Here is an 18484-nt window from a genome sequence, read left to right as displayed (position 1 = left end):
ACATAGAAGTCATGTTGTTTCACAAACCCCCGGAGAACAACTGACACGTCATGTTCCCAGTTCAGGACTAAACAGGCCTGGAATCTCTCACACAAAAATGACAACACCATCTGCTACACATTTATATTGACCCATGCTGATGACAAAAACAAAAATTCTCACTCACACATGAAAGCAGCTCCTCAGTGTCATCATTGTAACAGTTTAAATGAAAGGTAAAACAAAACCCGAACACAGCCATCCTTCTGACATGCAACATTAAAACACAAGATATTTCAAACATGAGCTCTTTGTTTTTACAGCGATATCCAGCAACACACACGCACGAGAAAACATCTGTGGATTTATACATTAACTTACATTATCAATAGCTCTGTTATTTATGAACAATATTTACACGGTCGCTGAGGAAGGAAAGGTCCTCATGTCCCAAAGACGCCGAGAGTCAGCTGTTGAAAGTTTCCATTTCTCTGTCACATTACAGGTACTTGTCAGTTGTTTTACACGTATGTATTTATGTAATAAAATGCTAAGTGACAAATATACAAATAATTACTCTGTTTAGGTCCAGGTGTTGAAGCAAATATTCACAACATGACACAGCAGTTCTTCCTCACAGCCAGGAAGCGATACACTGATGGCTTATCACATTATCACACACAGAGCTGTTGGTGTTGGACTCTCCTGCTCTGAGTTTTCTTTCCTGTGAAACCCAGGGGGGGTGGGGAGTGCGCAATAGGGATGTTTACTGGCATATTGTGACGTCGTAGTGTTAGTTTGTAGGAGACAGACACCAACAAGGCAGACACACAGACTTGGAACCATCTGTGCTAAGATAACAAGAAGCATATTAGCGACCGAGACAGAATTTAATAACTGGATACTTCACGAGTCCTGTTTTTTGAGCCGTCAATGAGATGCTTTTCAATAAAGTGTCACGTCTCTGGTGTTGCTCTGTTTAATAATATTCTCTGTTCCTGTGAGGATCGGGAGATCAGACAATGGATCCTTTGGAGGAGGACAGGTGGATAGAGTGGATGCGGGTGGCCAGAGTTTTCTCCAGGTCCTGTAGGATGTCAGCGCCGGGACTGTCTGGAGGTGCGTCGTACAGCAGCAGCTTGAATGGCTCCAACTCGATCAGCATCACCATGTTCTTCAGGAAGAAGCCTTCTATGTAGGAGGCCAGGTCTGGAGCATCGAGAAACTGTAAGGAAAAGGAGCAGAATGACATTTTGGCACACTGGAAACACTTATCTCCTCTGCATTACTGGAGATTTCAAACTTATTCACACCTTAGTGTGGTTGTAGAGCTCCACACACGTTTCTGTGTTGATGTTCTTGGAGCAGATAATTTCACAGTGTCTCTGCAATGCCTCCAACTGGAAGAACTTGGAGGCAGACAGAAGCTGCGGCAAAAGCACAAGTCATTCATATTAACATGGCATGGACTATTTATATTAGATAAAAAGTGGGTAAGAACTGGGTCAACAGCCACAAAAAGCCTAACCTCCATAATGTCAGTGTTCCTGATGTGCAGAGCGTCTGTTCCTCCACAGTAGAGATACTGCATCACCAGCTTAAAGGAGAAAAACACACTTTATATATGCTACGGCATTTTAAGGAGGAAGTATATATAAAAGGTCTCATGCAATGTGAATATTTTACCTGGAAAATGTGATATTTAACATTGCTGATTTCGATGCATGTGTTTTCACCACAAGGTCTGTTTGCTAGAAGAGATTTAAACCTTGAACGAATGGAACAAAAGAAAGAACAAGAGACATGAAATCAGTCTTAGGTATTATAATCATGTTATATCGCAGCTAATTGAGTGTGTGGCAGTTTTCTGTATGCGCCATGAAGCACAGCACATCCTGGATGAAACAATGATGACATTTCCTCTGAGAACATTAAATCAACAACAAGTGACACGTTATTTCTCTTCAATCATTTTACGACAGCACTGATTGTTTATTGTCAGTGTTACACGACACAAGGGTCTAATAGGCATCCTGTTTTAAGAGGCAGCAAAAAAAGACTTCATGCACTATATTCTTTCTTCTTGGGAGTGTGGACAAGTACCTGCTGGAGGCCGTGAAGAGCAGCACCTTGTGGGCATAGAAAGGCTTCCCCTCCACCAAAAATGTCACATCTGACATCTCTTTGTTGTTCAAGAAGTGAGGATCTGAAAAAAACATGTGGCTAGATTATGTTTTCTTTTAAATATAATCACAACACAAATAAAACAATACAAAGAACTACAAAGCCTTATTACCCATTCTGGTACTTTCTTGCTATTTCTGTTCAACTCTCTGAACACTAGATGGCATTAAGTGCACGTTAAATACAAAAACTACATCAAAGACTTTTATGCCTGAATTTTATTGACACTTTTACATGGAATCGATTTTTCAGTAACAAAAAAAGGATAAATGATGATCTCACCAAGGCGTGACGACTGCTTCCTCTTGATCTCTACCAGTTTAGGGATGGGGTAAGGGCCATAACACTGGGTGAAGATTGTAGACAGCTGCTGGCTGATCACCTCATTCTGACAAAATGCAAGAAAGAGTCAAGTAAAACATCAGCACTGCTCATCTCTGCTGCTCTGCATGCGCACATATCTTCCAGGGCTTCACACAAGAATAGCACATAGCATCACACTACTTCTCCACTCTTCACAAACATCTCTCAGCATTGCAGTGAGAGAGGTTAATCTTCTGCAGGCTTTTATCAGACTTAGCACTGACACATAGATTCAAGTAGATGTTCCCATAAGCCACATAGCCATGCTTATTTCACACCTTTGAAATTGCATCAGATGAATATCAGGCTTATTTCTGGCACCCCTGTTCCGCAAAGACTACTGTAATAGAGAATGAATGTAACTATGTAACGTATAGTATATATATATATATATATATATATATATATATATATATATATACATACATACATATATGTATATATATATGTTTGATTTACAATGCCTTGCGAATCTTGCTGGCTCTGAGGATCTGGAACATGAGAGGCATAACATATGAGTGTGCTAAACAGTGAATACATGCAATGTAAAATGTAAAAAGGATGGGTTTAATAGCAGAGGTCAAATTCACTATCACTAGTTAGTGTGCGTGCAACATAAAAATAATTGTAAGTGTAACAATAGCAGGCACATTTGAACATTTTCGGTGAAGATTAACTTGTGAAAACAAGAATCTTCATTAAAAAAGGACATTATAAAACACAAGGTCCTGCATATATATAAAAAATGCATACAGGCTCCCCAGCGTGGCAAGATCAAATACATTTTCAGGTAAATCATGCGAAATATTAATGATTCCCCCAATTCAAAAAAAACCTATAATGGAAATTAGGTAGCTAGAGATAGAGCAATAGATAGATGTGTATATGAGAGCGGGGTATGTAGTATGAGGCATACTACGAGACTCTCTGTGTATTTTGCTGCAGTGTTGCTTTCTTATTTTAGCAATGACAGCAAACTCATCATGCACGCAGAGCCGTGCTAAACCACAATAAAGAAGACAGAACAAACAGAGACGCCAGATGGGACAATGGTGAGCTGATTTGGATGTAATATAGTCAACCAAGGGTATCATGAGTGTAAGTAATGAGATAAAGCCCTGACCTAATGAGCCGTAGCAGAGAGGAGTGGTGGGCATTTCATAAATCATTATCATTTTTGGTAATTGATATCGAGTGCGCCTATGGGGGTTCTGTCAGTCTGCGGGAAGCCGGTGACCTGACTGCGTAATGATAAGTGAGGAGGGGGAGAATGCCATGGATCAGAACACAGGAGACATTTTGAGAGCAAACGATAAAGACATTATCTTTCGATCAAAATGTAGCTTTGGAAAAAGTCCTACTTTTTTAACAATGATCCCAGGAGCATGTAATAAAACTCAAAGTGATTCAACAGGTGAGGCAGAGTGCGGTACCTTGCTGGCTCGGAGGATCTGGAACATGAGAGGCAGGCCGTGTGTGATGAGCTCCTCGGTGTACTCCTCCTCCTCGATGCAGCTGAACTCTTTCAGAAGACCTTGGATCAGAGGTCGGCGGTGCTGTTGGAAACATGTCCGCAGAGACTCCAGCCAGGTGTGCAAAGTCCACGGGACCCCTGGAAGATAGTTACAGAGGTAAACACACACACAAACATGCACCATAAAAACAAAAGGACTTGTTTTGACAAGTGTTGACCAAAAAAAACTAACCAAGGCTTCTTATATCTATGGTGATGTCCACATGTCCGTGCTCCGAGCTGTGATACATGGCTTCTTTCAAGGCTTTAAGTTTCGCCTTCCCCGCTCGGATCAGGTCGATCTGAGACGGACTTCTACCTTCCAGTTCTGAACCTTCAGCCAGAATCTCCTCCAGGGATAAGACATCTGCTTTCCCTGTCTCTGTGTGGGACAGGAGCTTACGGAACACATTTCTAGAAAAACAAAAGCACAAAAACAGGAGTTTCGTTTGAGTGGTTTGTACAGAACGTTCGATTCTGTGGTTGTGTGTGTGCACAGCTTGCTTGCAGAGAGTATGCATGGCCACTCTGGTGATGTTTTAATGAGTTTGTTGTTGTGCAGCCACAACCTCAAATATCATGAGTGGCAATATTCTCCAAAACAAATGCAATGATATTGGTAATTGTTTTTTTTTGTTAAAGTGAGATGACAGCGATTGCGTTAAAGTCATTATTGTGATAAACCATGGAAAATTTGAAACGACTAGCTTTCATATTAAGCCCTGCATAAATTACAGCTCAATTATCAAGCATAGCTAATAAACAAATCCCATATGCATGTCACACGGGGGAAAAAAATGATTGTAGGTGAATTAAAATATGTCGAAGTAACAAATAAATGTGTTGTGAAATATAAATGATGAGAAGTCAGACGATCACATCAGTGTGTGAAAACAGTGTTTTAAATATAATGGCCCTTGTCAGCCCATATTTCTTTCTATTTGTGCCATTTTGTGAATTTTGGATGACAGATAAATTACCGAGTTGGACGGGTCATGTATATCTTTAAATTGTTGGCAAATGTGTCTCACAGCACTTGCACAAAAGGGAGATCACACTCTCGCTTCATTACATCTTCATTTTCATACACGGAGATTAGAGCATTAAAAGTCTAATGACACAAGACTGTTCAGCCACCGAGGTGTCAACTTCAGCTAAAATGCTTCCGTTGAGTCTTCTTTTACAAGATTTCATCCTGAATACGCGATGTCATCATCACACTTTAGCGTCCTCCTCGGAGAAAATCGACTGCAGCAAATACAAGACAGGACACAACACATGCAAATGCAAGTGCAACAACATTTAACAGCTAAATACTAAATAAAAGCAGCTGAATGTAACAAAAAAGTAAAGTACAGTATGTCAAATCAATAAGAATAAAATTAAAAACCAAGCATATTTTTAAAAGCTTATCGTGCAGAGCTTATCATAATGCCAGACACCAGCATGAGCAGGCAGATGTTTGTGTATTCACATGTGTGTGTATTCACAATTGAACACGTGTGTGCATGTGTGTTACTTACCTGTGTCCGTGAGCTGCTGCCAGACTGTAGGAGTTCATGTCTCCCTGTGGTGCCGTGGAGATACCGTTACGGTACATAGTGCCCACCATGGGATCAGCTCCCCGCTCCAGCAGCAAACTCACCAGCTCAAAGTTTCCTGTGCATGAAGAATGATTGGCAAAACTTATACACAAACACACATACACAATAAGGTTGAAAGAGAAAGATGAGTGGAGGGGGAAGCAACGCTGGATCATTTGATTTTCATGCACGCCTCTATTTGTCTTAACATTCCAGCCCCCAGGATAAATACAGCTCCAGAGTCATAACTCAGCCAATGATCCTGCTGACAGTCAGGTGTGATTATCAGCTGTTATCAGTTGGACTGGAGGCAGAGTAATGGGGCAAGTCACACTGCTGTGTGTGTGTCTCTTTACCTGCAGCAGCAGCCAGCTGCAGTGGCGTCTCTGTGTAGTTCTCCATCCCGTCCTGCAGGGATCCCTCCACGTTGGCTTTGGCATCCAGCAGCAGCTGCAGAAGTCGGGAGGGGACACAGAGGGGCATGATGGGAGACAGTGACACAGAGAGAGTGTCAGTTGGCCAATGCATCAGATTTGATTTTAGGTGATTCAATTTGAGTTTCTATTGCCTAAGGACTGGTTTGTATGCACATTACAAACGTGTAGTTTTGACAAAACATATATGATAATCATTCAACTTCATTGTGTTTACTCTAATAAGTTAAGTTCATTTTGGGGGGAAATGCACATATTTGCTTTCTTGTTTCCTCATATATTTAAATACTAAAATAACTATGTAACATTATTTGTATGCCGTCAAACAAAACTATCAGTCCTGACTGAGGGAGAGTGTGTGTGCATACAGCAGCAGCGCGGGGACAATATGCATGAATAGACTGCGCAACGATTGGTTATATTGAGCAGTAAAATTCACTTTTTGTGCACACTTCTTTATGTTTTTGGTCATACTGCAACTTGTTTGCAGGGGGTCTCACTTGATGAGTTCATCGATCAGTCATTATCAGTGTAACTGTAATTTCTTGAAAAACACGCAATGACATTTAAAGTCAAATATCATACAAATGACGAGAGTGTGTTAAATGACACTTTCAGTTCCATTGAGGGAATATATTTTCTGGAAATGAGAAAATATTCCCAACAAGCTCCTTCGTCTCAAAGCTTCATATCATCTAATGAAAAAATTATGCACATTTAAAATCTAATATCCAGGGAAATTGAGTGTGAAATGATTTCATATTTACTGTGTTAGCGAAACATTTTACAATTGTATTCATTTCTTCAGCTTCATTCCTTCTGATGTCCCTGGATATCAAACTGTGGTCACACTCGGCTTAAACATTTTCCATTAGACTTTAACGATTCAAAAATCCAATGGACAGATCAGATCAAGAGGGCAAAGTGAATTAGTTTAATGAGTTCGATAATTAGGCCGCTGTGTTTCCACTCGCTAAATGCAGCCCGATCCATTTGATGAAAAATGCGAATTGTGAAGAAGACAACGTATTTGACACGACTGCTCAGACGTAAAGACGAACAGATTCAAACGTTTCATCACACAAACAACATCTCAATTTATTCTGAAACATGAAAATAAAAAAAAGAGAGACAGACAGACAGACAGACAGACAGGAGAAAACTCGCAGTGGAGAAACATTATCATCATCACCACCAAGAAGCTTGGATGACAAAAATGACAATGATGACCAACCATGAGCTGAGACACAAGGACAGGTCACGATGAGAGAATCACAGATGAGGAAGGACGTCACTACCTGCACCACAGGCACATGTCCGTGTAACACAGCGAATGTGAGCGGCGTCGCCTGCCGCGTTTCGGGAAAGACTGAGGTGTGCTTGTGCACTGAGTTTGGCACCTGGGGAGGGGGGACACGGGTGGGTAGGTGGGTAGGAGGGAGAAAGGTGAGGGAGAGACAATTTGAAGCCGTTAAAACTACTGCAAGGCCCAAGGAGCACAAGATAAGCAGCGACAGGGAGGATAAAAGGGAGGACACGAACCTCCACAGGAGAAACTAGAGTAATTAACTTGGAACCCTGGGGCTGCAGAGAACATCCTGTCACTGTGTTCACCTTCTAATGAACACGGTGGATTGATCACTCTACTCATCCTAATGGATTCACTCTGATCTCGTCACCCTTCACAGTGAGTTTCTCTGACAGGACTCTGACCTGACCCATCGCTCTCTCTCGCTCTCTTTCTCTCTCTGGTCAAGCTGAAATGAATGACTATGACCCAAATGAATGAATGCATGACATAAATGGAGCACAGTCACACGAACAGAACACAAAGGCAGATGTTTTTCCTAAGGCTGCTCTGGGAATAAAGGGAGTTTGTGGCGCAGAAGAGGAACCTGTAGTTAAAATTATCCAGTAACACTGACGCAGCATGGAATTTATAGTTTCATTTGATGAAAAGCTTTGCAGCTTGCGATGCACTAAAAAAAAAAAACACATTTGCACACATCATAGCCAAAGAAAATGCATCTCTAACTCTCAAAATGACTCTGAAATGAATCTACATTTCAGTCAGGTTTGTGCTTTGGCCTGGGCTCATGAATACAGTGTGTGAGTGCAAACTCAGCGCCTGATGGGACATGTTGCAGAAGTTACTAATGAACACTGGGATCATGAAGCCTTCACTGAGCAACATGCTCTGCAGCCTGTTTGCTTCAGGTCATGTGATCAATATCACTTTTCTCAGCACCTCATGATCCTCGGGTCTTACACTTTTGGCCGCGTGACACATGGGAGACAACAAACAGCAAAAATGAGGGTCAACATTTATGGTTTTCTCCAATTCAACAACACAAGGCACAACATAGATACTCCCACTTATGGGCTGCACAATATTAGGAAAGCAAACCATCTGTGACAACATTGTTGAATACTGGGATGAAGATATGACCAAAAACTTAATGATACGAGGTAACTGTCTCTCTGCTTTATCTTCAATGTTAACCTAAATGCATTGTTTTTATTCTATCAACATGGTTTTACAAAAAAGAAAAAAAAAGGAGAACATTTCACATGGATACATGGATCAGTGAAATGCCTCGACAGTTTAAATCAATGTAAATATAAATCATTGAAATCCAATTGTCTGACCAATTTGATTCTCATCTCCCGGCCCACCCAAGCAGCTGTGATCAATATATGGGACAACAAAATTAAATAAATAAGATCTTGCCAACAAAATCGACCAAGAGGACTAATCCACATTTACTGCAGTTCCAGCAGCCGTTGAATGCTGATATTGTGATGATGGTACGTTTGCTTTATATTGTGCAGCCCTACACACACACATAGTTAAATCATTTTAACCCTTTTTGAGACTCTTCACATAAGAAACTGCGCATACTGAAGAATGCAAAAGCTGACCGGCCCTGACAATATCTTTCTTCTTCACCTTGATATATACTGCACAAACAGGACAGTAGGGCTGCAGGTGTCAGTCACGGGGTAGATCAATTCTCTCATGCAAACAAGATATTTCTCCCCTCTCTGGTAAAAGCAATAAACCGTCCATTCTTTATTAGACTTTGATCTCCCCAGTGTCGGTACCAGAATAGCAGTAAAAACAACTCCATCGCCACTGACCTCGCTGTTAATGTCAGCCCCTGCATCCAGCAACATCTGCACCATGGCCTCGTCTCCGCGGACACAGGCGTACATCAGTGGTGTCATCCCCTACACAGAGAGACACAGGGAGTGATGGGGAAAAAAAAAAAAAAAGATTACTCTCAAAGTTCAAGATTCACTCCATTGTTTATGTAAACCATGAAATGTGGCTGCCTCAAGGAGGTTATGTTGGCTAGTTTGTTTGTGTGTGTGTGGGAGCAGCATGACTCAAAAATATAAGGACAGGTTTTGATGAAATTTTTCCGAGGATGGAGGTTATGGGCGAGGGTAGTTGTTGATACGGTATCTCCACGGCACCACAGGGATACAGGATTCAAAAAAACAACAACAACAATGACCTTGTTTTTAATCTTGCAAGAACTTGATCCATTTTGACCCTTTGGGAAACTGATCAGCCATGGTGGAGGTTTGTTCTTTTCTGAACGGCTTTTTCTCTCGTTCACATTCTTTTGAGCACGCCTTTGTCCAAGGTGAGGCTACAATTTTGTTCGGCTAGAGACTTGTATCAATGACAGTTCCCCTCCTTGAGTGTCCTGCGAGCAAGACTCTGCTATTAACTTCAAGTTTTCAAGTAAAACCATGAAATGAAATATTTTCTCTCGGCCATCAAAGGCGTTAGTTGAGCCTGACATCAACATACTGTGCTGCTGCTTCCATTCGCCTGAAACTAAATGCTGACTTTCACTTCGAAACTCAGTTCAGTTATTCTTGCAGTGTTTCCCCTGATGATTTACCGTACAGGAAGGAGGTGGTAGTCAGGATAAAATGCAGACATTTTTAGCAGCAAAGCTGCAGGAGAAACAACACATCTGACTGTATTGTTATGACTCGTATTGTTGCCTACAAGCCTCACAAGTGGAGGAGCCACATTACCAAGCAAACAAAACTTAACCCACAGGTTTGTGTACAAGTGTGTTTGTGTATCTCTATTGATGTGCGTACATAAAAATGTGCCTGCATATGCATTATTTAGTGTGTTGACTGTGTCTCTAACCTGCTCACTCATGCTGTTGATGCCATCCGGCCCAAGGAGGTTGACGGCCTGTTTCACCAGGTCTGTGCGTCCGCAGCTGAGCATACGGAAGCCCAGGTCCTGCAGGAATTTTGCCTCGGCAGATGCGGCATCTAGTTTTCTCGAGGCACAGAAGCAGTCATCCGTTCTGAAGGGAAAAGCACACAGTGCATGCTGACGCTTAGGACAATTTGCAATGCACCACATTTTCCCTAAACACCTGGCAAGCTTTATTTCTTTTACAACAGTGTGAGGCGGATGAGTGTGTTCCTTTGCTTATTTCACCGATTATAAGTTTGCATGATGTATTCCTGTGCGTGTTTCATATGTATAACTGTACTGACTCATGCACACACACACACACGCTCTGCAGCCTAAAGGTGGGGGAGCCTGCGTGCAGTCGTACCGGAGCTGGCGAGGCTCACAGTCCACTCCAGGCAGCAGGAGCCTGGCTGCCTGCCGAATATCATCGCTGTCCACAGAGAAGCTGCGTCTGTGCTCGGTGTGAACCACAGACACGCGCACCCACTCCATCAGAGGTGGCAGCATCACGAATGGCCTGTGGGGGGAGATAGAGGCACATGTTGACACCAGATGTACACACTCAACTGAAGTCGCACTAGTGATACTGGCACTCCTAATAATTGCTTGCGTTATTTTATAGATCTTGCTTATTGTGGCAGATGTTTGAGAACAGGACAAACCTAATCTGGAGAATAAGGATTAAATGAATAAAGATCTTATTACTTACCGTATGTCTTCATATATACATGTAGGCTTGACATAAATGTTTAACTTTTAAAAAGTAATACAGCTTTTCTAGTTTTCTATTTTAAAATTAAATCATCAGAGCGTAATCATTCACATTTTAGTATTGCTAACAACGATGTCTGAAAGGTTTCAGAGTAACATTTTTAGGAGGATTTGCTGACTATACTGCCCATAAAAATGTTTCTATTAACATAAATTCCCTTTAAAATGAAAATAGCTTGGTTTTCATAGTTTTAGAGAAGTCTTTTGTTAGTACTTTAGGCAAGGGGCTTGCTGTAAGGAGGCCGCCATCTTGTGTCGCAGTGTTTCTACAGCAGCCCGAGTGTGTCTTTGAAGGCCATTGTAGTTCCCTGACACACTTACAAACAGGAGAGGAGAGCAGAGGTTTTGTGCCACAGTCCACTGGTTACGGTCGAAAATCTCACTAATGGATGTTACTAATTCTTAATAAACTGTGTTTTATATGAGGTGGAACATGCAAATCTCTATGCTGTGTGTTTACAATGAAACTGGATTTACTGTTCAGTATATGCGTCTTCATGCCTGAACTGTCTTTGACACAACTGTGTCGTACATCTGTCGATCACTTTTAATGCTGCTCATCAGTGCGAGTTGACAGGAGGATCAAACCCCTTTTACTTTACTCACTTCAAAGGAGAACTGACTTACAGCCATGTGTTGTTACTGAATCTGCAGACTTCATTAAAGCGCGGCACACGACACCTAATCAAGAGGCACGAAACGTATAGTGGCGATACATTCCTTCACATGCCCGACAGAAACACTCGTTCACAAGCACTTCAAAGTCTTTCTGTTGCCATGAGCACCTCTTTCAAAAACAGTGATGAAGTACAGATGAAGAGGCTTTGTCGCTGCTTTGGGGTTTTCCCTTAATTTGGTTCTGGAAATGTGCTTAAAATAAGTCAAACAAAAAAAAACACATAAATGTGATTTTCTTTACAAATGGTGCTTAGAAGTAAAGCAGACGTGAGCTGGACACATGGGACGCATGTTAGCTGATAACTTGCTCCACTGCAGGCGATAAAGCCTGGAGCCCCAGAGGACCACTGATCAGGCTCAGCTGTCAGGACTATTTCCCCACCTCCACCGAAAGCCCAGTTCAATTTCTACTTTATTTATATAGCCCAACATCACAAACACAGTGGGCCTCGAAGGGCTTCACAGTCTGTACAGTAAGTGACACCCTCTATCCTTAGACCTTCACATCGACTGAGGCAAAACTCCACAAATCGTACAGGGGAAAATGAAGCTGACAGTGCTTTTCACCAAAACAGTTGGAAATACAGCACAGCTTGATATATATATAAATATATAAATATACATATATACATACATATGTGTATATATATATATATATACATATATATATATATATATACATATATATATATATGTATACACATGTACATACACTACAGTGGAATATCATGAGTGAAAAAAGGAAAAAACAAAGAAATGGAGTCAGCAGGAAAATGTGCTTTACTGTTTTGGTTAATATATGAAGTGTCCAAGAACGACAGAGCAAGGGAACAAGGGAATTAATACCAAGGAAACACTGTCTAATCCTTATGTCATTAAGCCACAAGTCACCTACACAGTCCTACAGCCCAATAATGTCCCATGACGTCAGAGGCAGTAATTATCAATTCAACGCTCCATTCCTGCCCCTCCTCAGGTCACTAAGCGGGCGCACTCAAGAAGCCAACAACTAACAATTCACTAAAATACAACTTCTTTCCACAGGAAAACATCTGGAATCTATTAAGTTTAATTCAGAGGTGAAAAAGCTTGTCAGATGCAGGAGTGAAAAGAGTTTCCACGTTTTCTTATTGTGGTCTCATCGTGGCCTTTTATTGTTGTCTTGGTGAACATTAAAATATCAATATTTTCATTGTCCCATAGCATAAGGTGCAGAGGTCTAAACTGTCATTTTAACTCTGCAATGATTATATATATATTTTTATCTTCACTGTATAAAAACATTCTTCACTGATGGGGGAAATAACACACTCACACCATATGTTGCTATTTTACAGAGCCATAAGGATCGTAAACAATGTAGAATATAGAGAACCCAACTTGCTATTTTTAAAGTTTATGGATGTGGTGAAAATGTAGAACAGCACAAACACAAACACACAAAATGCTCGTAAATAGAGAAAACGCAGCGTTTGCACTACAGTAAAACTGAGGTGAATAAAGAGAATACAGTTTACAAATACTTTTCTGAAAAGGTATATTGTTAAAGATATGTATTAAACATGTATAGACTTTGTATAGCTCATGTTGACATGGTGTCAAATAGTATACAAAAACAAATTGTCGTATTTGCATTGGGTTACATACAGCGGTGATGCATTTAGAATTTTTCAATTATCATTCCATTTGTTTGTATTTTTGTCCTCGTCTCTTTTTGACCAACTTTCAATCACATCATTTCAAATTGCTACTTCCATTCAACTCCTTGGACTTCAATTTTAACTCAAAGGCTCCATCAATTTTTATACATGGTCTATGGTGTGTATACAGCAGCAGTGTGTATACAATATTCTCGCTTTACTAGCACTGTGTTGCTGTTAACACAAAACAAATCACTTCCTGTGTGCAGATCGGGCAGCACGACACCTAAACACGGCTGTACTCAGCATCAGAAACGTGGAGTCATGTGGAGCTGATAGGCTAAACCCAGTTGGTGTGAACATAACAGGCATTTTTATATATTTAAAGCTTGTATTGTTTTTGTCACCGTGTGTGTTTCTCACCTCTCTGTTTGTAAGGTGACCTTGGACGGCTCCACATTCGGGTTCTCCCACTCCATCTGAGGGCAGTGCATGAAATAACACAGAGTGTAGATGGCTTCAGGTGACCACTGAATCACACTGCTCTTCTGATGGATTGGTGTCCCATTGTTGTGATTCTTCACATACAGTGGTTGTAGGTGGTGCATGGCTCGGGACACCAAGTCACCTACACACAAAAAAACAAAACAAAACACAGATGAATCATAGGCTTCGAACACAGGATTATACAAAAGGAACACAAGCAGTGAGAGGCAAATGTGTGCGCAGACAAAAAAAAACCCAGGAATATCCTGAGCACATGGCCTTTAAAAGGAATCTTCTTCATCGCTTCTTCTTTAGCTTACTCTGTCAGGGGAAATCGAGAGTTTCCATGCACCACAGCGAGGAAAAGACAGCGTTCATATGTGCAGCTCACAGAGGGAACAGGGCAAGAGCACAACAAAATGAATGAATATTTACAGAAACCGTTGGCTACTCAAAACGATTGCCTCTGCATAATTGTCCATACTTTAAGGTCATCTAGTGGGGCTTGAATAATCAAGGCTTGGGAGCACTCTGCTAAAGGGGGTGGAGTGGCTCAGTGGTTAAGACCAGCACCCTGTGCTGATTGTACTCAATTCCATTGTAAGTCGCTTTGGATAAAAGTGTCTGCTAAAAGACATGTGATGTAAAGAACATTTGAATTCACTCTGGATGGAAGTAAACAGTTGTTGGGAAAGTATGTTCAACTACTTTCTTAAAAAAAAAAAAATTTTAAGGAAAAGTCCAATTAATTAAAGATCAAGAGAGAGTTTGATTTATTCCGCACCCAGTCTGATAGCAACATCTTAATGAAAACATGACTGCGGCACTGTGGTTATTATTGAGTGTGCCTTCTTGTTCTATTACAGCACTGACTGAAATCCCATTTCGTTGCACGTTGTCAGGTTTCTGCTGCTTCTTCCTCCTTTTTTGGACCCACTGCAATATGACAAAATATAATGAAGTTTTGATGCGGAGGTCAGTCTAAAAACAGATCTACCCCGATGTTTCCAAATGTCTCGAGTCATTTTCGACAAAGTGAAAGGCAATAATTAATAGAGCATGATGGCACTTGTGTGGAATGTCTGTCGACACAAAAGAAAACGGGGACAAACACTCATTTACACGGACAATATAGGTTTTCTTTAGCATCAAAATGGGGCCTATGTGCTGCTCCGTTTAACACTGACAATGTGGGAAGAGCATTCATGCAACATAACTATCAATCTCTCAACTGTCCTTTGGGAACGGTGTTATGGTGCTGACAGAAAACATCATCTACTGATGCAATGAGCAGGAAAGAGTAGTGCAGAGAAATGGCCACCTCATGCACAAACTGTAAGTTAGAGCTCCTGCACACTTTTTAGTTGTGCTGCAGGAACTAGGAACTAAATAATGCTACTGGGTGTTTTTTCCGGCTCCAAAAAGAGGCCTTTTGCAATCTGTTTCTCCTCTAACACGTTTCTGTGAACTGTGCCAACAAGAACAAACACAGATAGACCCTGTAACTGTACCCTTGTACAGTAAGATGGCCTGCTATGATCAGCAACAGCTACTTCACACGTCTTACTTATGCCTATACCTGCAACGTTCCTACAGTATGTTGGTAGAGCAGGCAGGCAGCAGGGATGAGAGAGAAGAGTGCAGCAACAGTGCAGCACCAGCAGCGGCTTAACATTTAAAGTGCGTCTACCTCCTTTAGCAGGTCTGAACTGAAATAACTGCTGAAAAAAGGTCTCAGCCTGTTATCAGCTGCAAGGATTTGCTTTGGCCTGGAGAGAAGACAGGACGAACAAAAGTTTAACCACATAAAATATCAATATCCTTTTCATTATAAGGTCCAAGCCTTCAATCAATATGCTCTCATCCTGGGTAATTCATTTCGTATGCTAATAAGAGAAGCGGCGGTGGAGGACACGCGGCAGATCCTGCTCTTCAGGTGTTTTTCGGCGGTTTCCTTTGAGCGGAGCAGGGGCAGTGCACAAATTCCCTGAGAAATGCAGAAACACACAAACATGCCACTTTCAAGGGCACAATGGCACTGCTTTGATTTGGATTTTATGAGAGGTGGCAGCTCTTGAGGTCAGTCAGTGATGATGCAGCCGCCACAGAACAACTAAAAGGGCTCATTTCTTCATTCATTTCACAGGGTGTGGAGGCTGTTCAGTGCGGACGCTTTGGAAGTGGAGAAAATGCCTCTCATTTCCGACGAAGCAATTATGCTCAAGCTTTTAAAGGAAAAAAAAAAATACACTAACCGGATTTACTTTGGGTAATGACGAATGGGTCCTTGCAGCTCTTTGCAGCCACTGCCACCTCGACAGTTTCTGTGTTTCAGTTATTTGCTGCTATGCAGTCTTGTCTACATTTAATGGTCGTCTGTGGCCATTCACACTCAAGATGCTGAGCTTTTCTTCCTCTTGCTAATAGTTTTGTCCACGTCAGATCCCATGGAGGGCACAGACATTATCTTTATGGACGTGTAAATGTGAAAAGACTCGGTAAGAAAGAGACTGAACCCACAGAAATGTCAAATTCCAAACCGGCATGTGTTTGCATCAGCTGCAACAAATGAGTGAGTTACACAAACGTTACTGTAAGAAGGAAATGTTTGAAGCTGCATGTTGTCGGGTATGACTGGGTGATGATGATGCCACTCCAGCAGTCCTGATAATTGCAATTGATATTTACAAGTCATTTTAAATATGCTAATTTGACATTTTGGCAGAAGAGAAAATGAGGAAACACAAAGAGTTAAATCTGCGACAAACCTCTAAAATCCAGTCTAAATGTCATGGAACGATTTTCCCGACATACGAAGCAGATTTTCAGCCAAGACTGAAGACATAATATTTTTCCTCCCAAACTTGTTAACACGTTTTGTTAAGAGACACCTTCGGGAAGAATAGATTAATAACTGATTCAGTGGTGAAGGATCAAATAACAAGGTCACTCTGACCTCAAAAACCACAGCCATCGCTTTTGGCCATAAGTCATTATTTCATTATGTTATTATCGATTATGAATCGGTGGCAACTGGGCTTCTAAGTTATTTTTTTAAACATTTCACCTCTAATAAAAAGAGGCTTCGTCAGTTCTGATAAATATAGAAGATTCTAGAGGAGAATCTAGAAGAGAGGCTACAGACAACTTCTGTGTCCAGAAAGGTGTGTTCAGGTGGCAACAAAATTAAAATCAGCAGTGTAGTTGCCTCCTAGTGGCTACTTTATGTATTTTATTTCCTGGTTGGCGTCAAGAGGAACCTGGGAGTCATTTTTTTCCCGCCGTCTCTGTGAGCATGAAGACATGATAGATACCCGATGTTCCCTTCATTGTTTTGAATAATAAATAACACAGTTCATCTGTGATTTAAATCCAGTCATCATTTCGTCTGTGAAAAATAAATGCATTCCAGCTGCCGAGACAATAGCACAGACATTTTCCCTCACCATTTCACTGTGCCATCAGTTTTCATATAATAATGACAAGTTTGAAAATTGTCCATCTCGGCTTTAGCATCATTTTTGTCTCTTCATCTATTGTACGAGTCTGAGCAGACGTCAGTTTTTAACTACTGGCTGTTGGTAATTCAGATTAATTTTTTTTATTCCTTCTAATACAATTTGTGACAGTCAATCACTGCTGGCTACTCTAATTTTGGGCTGTGTCACAGCTAATCCTATAGGTAAACAGAATTCTTCTCCACGACTGATAACAATAACATCCAACTATGCTCTGCCATTTGCTGTGTCAACATGACAAAACGTGTCCTCCATTGGCCTCATCAATACAACATGGACAGCGAACTGCAGCCAGTTTCCCTCAGTGCTGCTCTAACCCGCTGTCTCGGTCTTGAGGATACACACAGTGAGATGCACCGACTCCCAGTGACAAATGTTTACACTAGATCTAATATTTTTACAACCTTTTCTTGGCATTGTGATGCCATGACAACAGAAACAGTCCTTCAGAACTTTTTTCTCCCTATTACTTGGCTTGAGGACACTGAGGGTGGGTGGAGATACTCGCTGCATATGCAAGTGAGTCTGTTTTTTTTCCGTCTGTCAGTGAAAGCTGCAGCTCTCAGATGTGTTTTCTGGAATGAGCTACAGAGTCGTGTGCATCCAAGAAACAAAACAATGCATCACTTCCAATGACCATCTTGATTTTGTGATTTAATCTGTTTATATAAAATGGGAGGGGTGATGTATTCACTGATTTGCCTGACTGCTTGCCAAAACAGATTTATTAAAGGTTTGTTTGTTGTTTTTCGGGCCAAAACGGAGACAAAAGAAGAAAGTTCTTGTGCTGACTTTGGTTTGTGATTGCAATTTGTTTAAGCGAGGACAGAATGGTAAAACATAGTATATTTATAACGTACTTATTATTATTATTTTATAAAATTGACTCCTAAAGCCCAAGAAAATAACTTGGCACTGCACAAATGCATTTGGAAAACAATCTGATGCCCGTGAATAATGAGCACATCGTGAGCAGAACAGACATTTAATTAACATTTGGAGAGTTTGTCAAACTTACAGGCTAAAATCTGATTTTTAAATGAGTTCATTAGAGCTGCTGCCATTGACATTACAACTCCCACTTTATTTAAAAAGCTG

General features: G+C 41.0%; 1 protein-coding gene across 2 annotated transcripts in view; it reads right to left on the bottom strand.

Annotated features, from left to right (window-relative positions):
* Positions 1 to 729: 729 nt before the first annotated feature.
* Positions 730 to 18484, bottom strand: part of btbd11b (BTB (POZ) domain containing 11b) — a 57919-nt gene continuing 40164 nt past the window's right edge. Inside the window, exons 3-17 of one of the 2 annotated variants that reach the window (XM_044037111.1) lie at positions 13806 to 14010; positions 10658 to 10810; positions 10234 to 10399; positions 9198 to 9287; positions 7355 to 7456; positions 5979 to 6072; positions 5563 to 5698; positions 4233 to 4453; positions 3960 to 4138; positions 2446 to 2551; positions 2083 to 2185; positions 1666 to 1747; positions 1508 to 1576; positions 1293 to 1406; positions 730 to 1204 (exon numbers count right to left, since the gene is read on the bottom strand). In XM_044037111.1, coding sequence (XP_043893046.1) covers positions 995 to 1204; positions 1293 to 1406; positions 1508 to 1576; positions 1666 to 1747; positions 2083 to 2185; positions 2446 to 2551; positions 3960 to 4138; positions 4233 to 4453; positions 5563 to 5698; positions 5979 to 6072; positions 7355 to 7456; positions 9198 to 9287; positions 10234 to 10399; positions 10658 to 10810; positions 13806 to 14010 — 2030 coding nt within the window. In that variant the 3' untranslated portion in view covers positions 730 to 994. The remainder of the gene's footprint in view (positions 1205 to 1292; positions 1407 to 1507; positions 1577 to 1665; positions 1748 to 2082; positions 2186 to 2445; positions 2552 to 3959; positions 4139 to 4232; positions 4454 to 5562; positions 5699 to 5978; positions 6073 to 7354; positions 7457 to 9197; positions 9288 to 10233; positions 10400 to 10657; positions 10811 to 13805; positions 14011 to 18484) is intronic. The other variant, XM_044037112.1, reaches the window with a different exon arrangement.

This window comes from Solea senegalensis, linkage group LG10, assembly GCF_019176455.1.
Source record: "Solea senegalensis isolate Sse05_10M linkage group LG10, IFAPA_SoseM_1, whole genome shotgun sequence".
Classification (NCBI taxonomy): domain Eukaryota; kingdom Metazoa; phylum Chordata; class Actinopteri; order Pleuronectiformes; family Soleidae; genus Solea; species Solea senegalensis.
The sequence above is the reverse complement of the archived record's forward strand: the minus strand, read 5'-3'. Positions and strand labels throughout refer to the sequence as shown.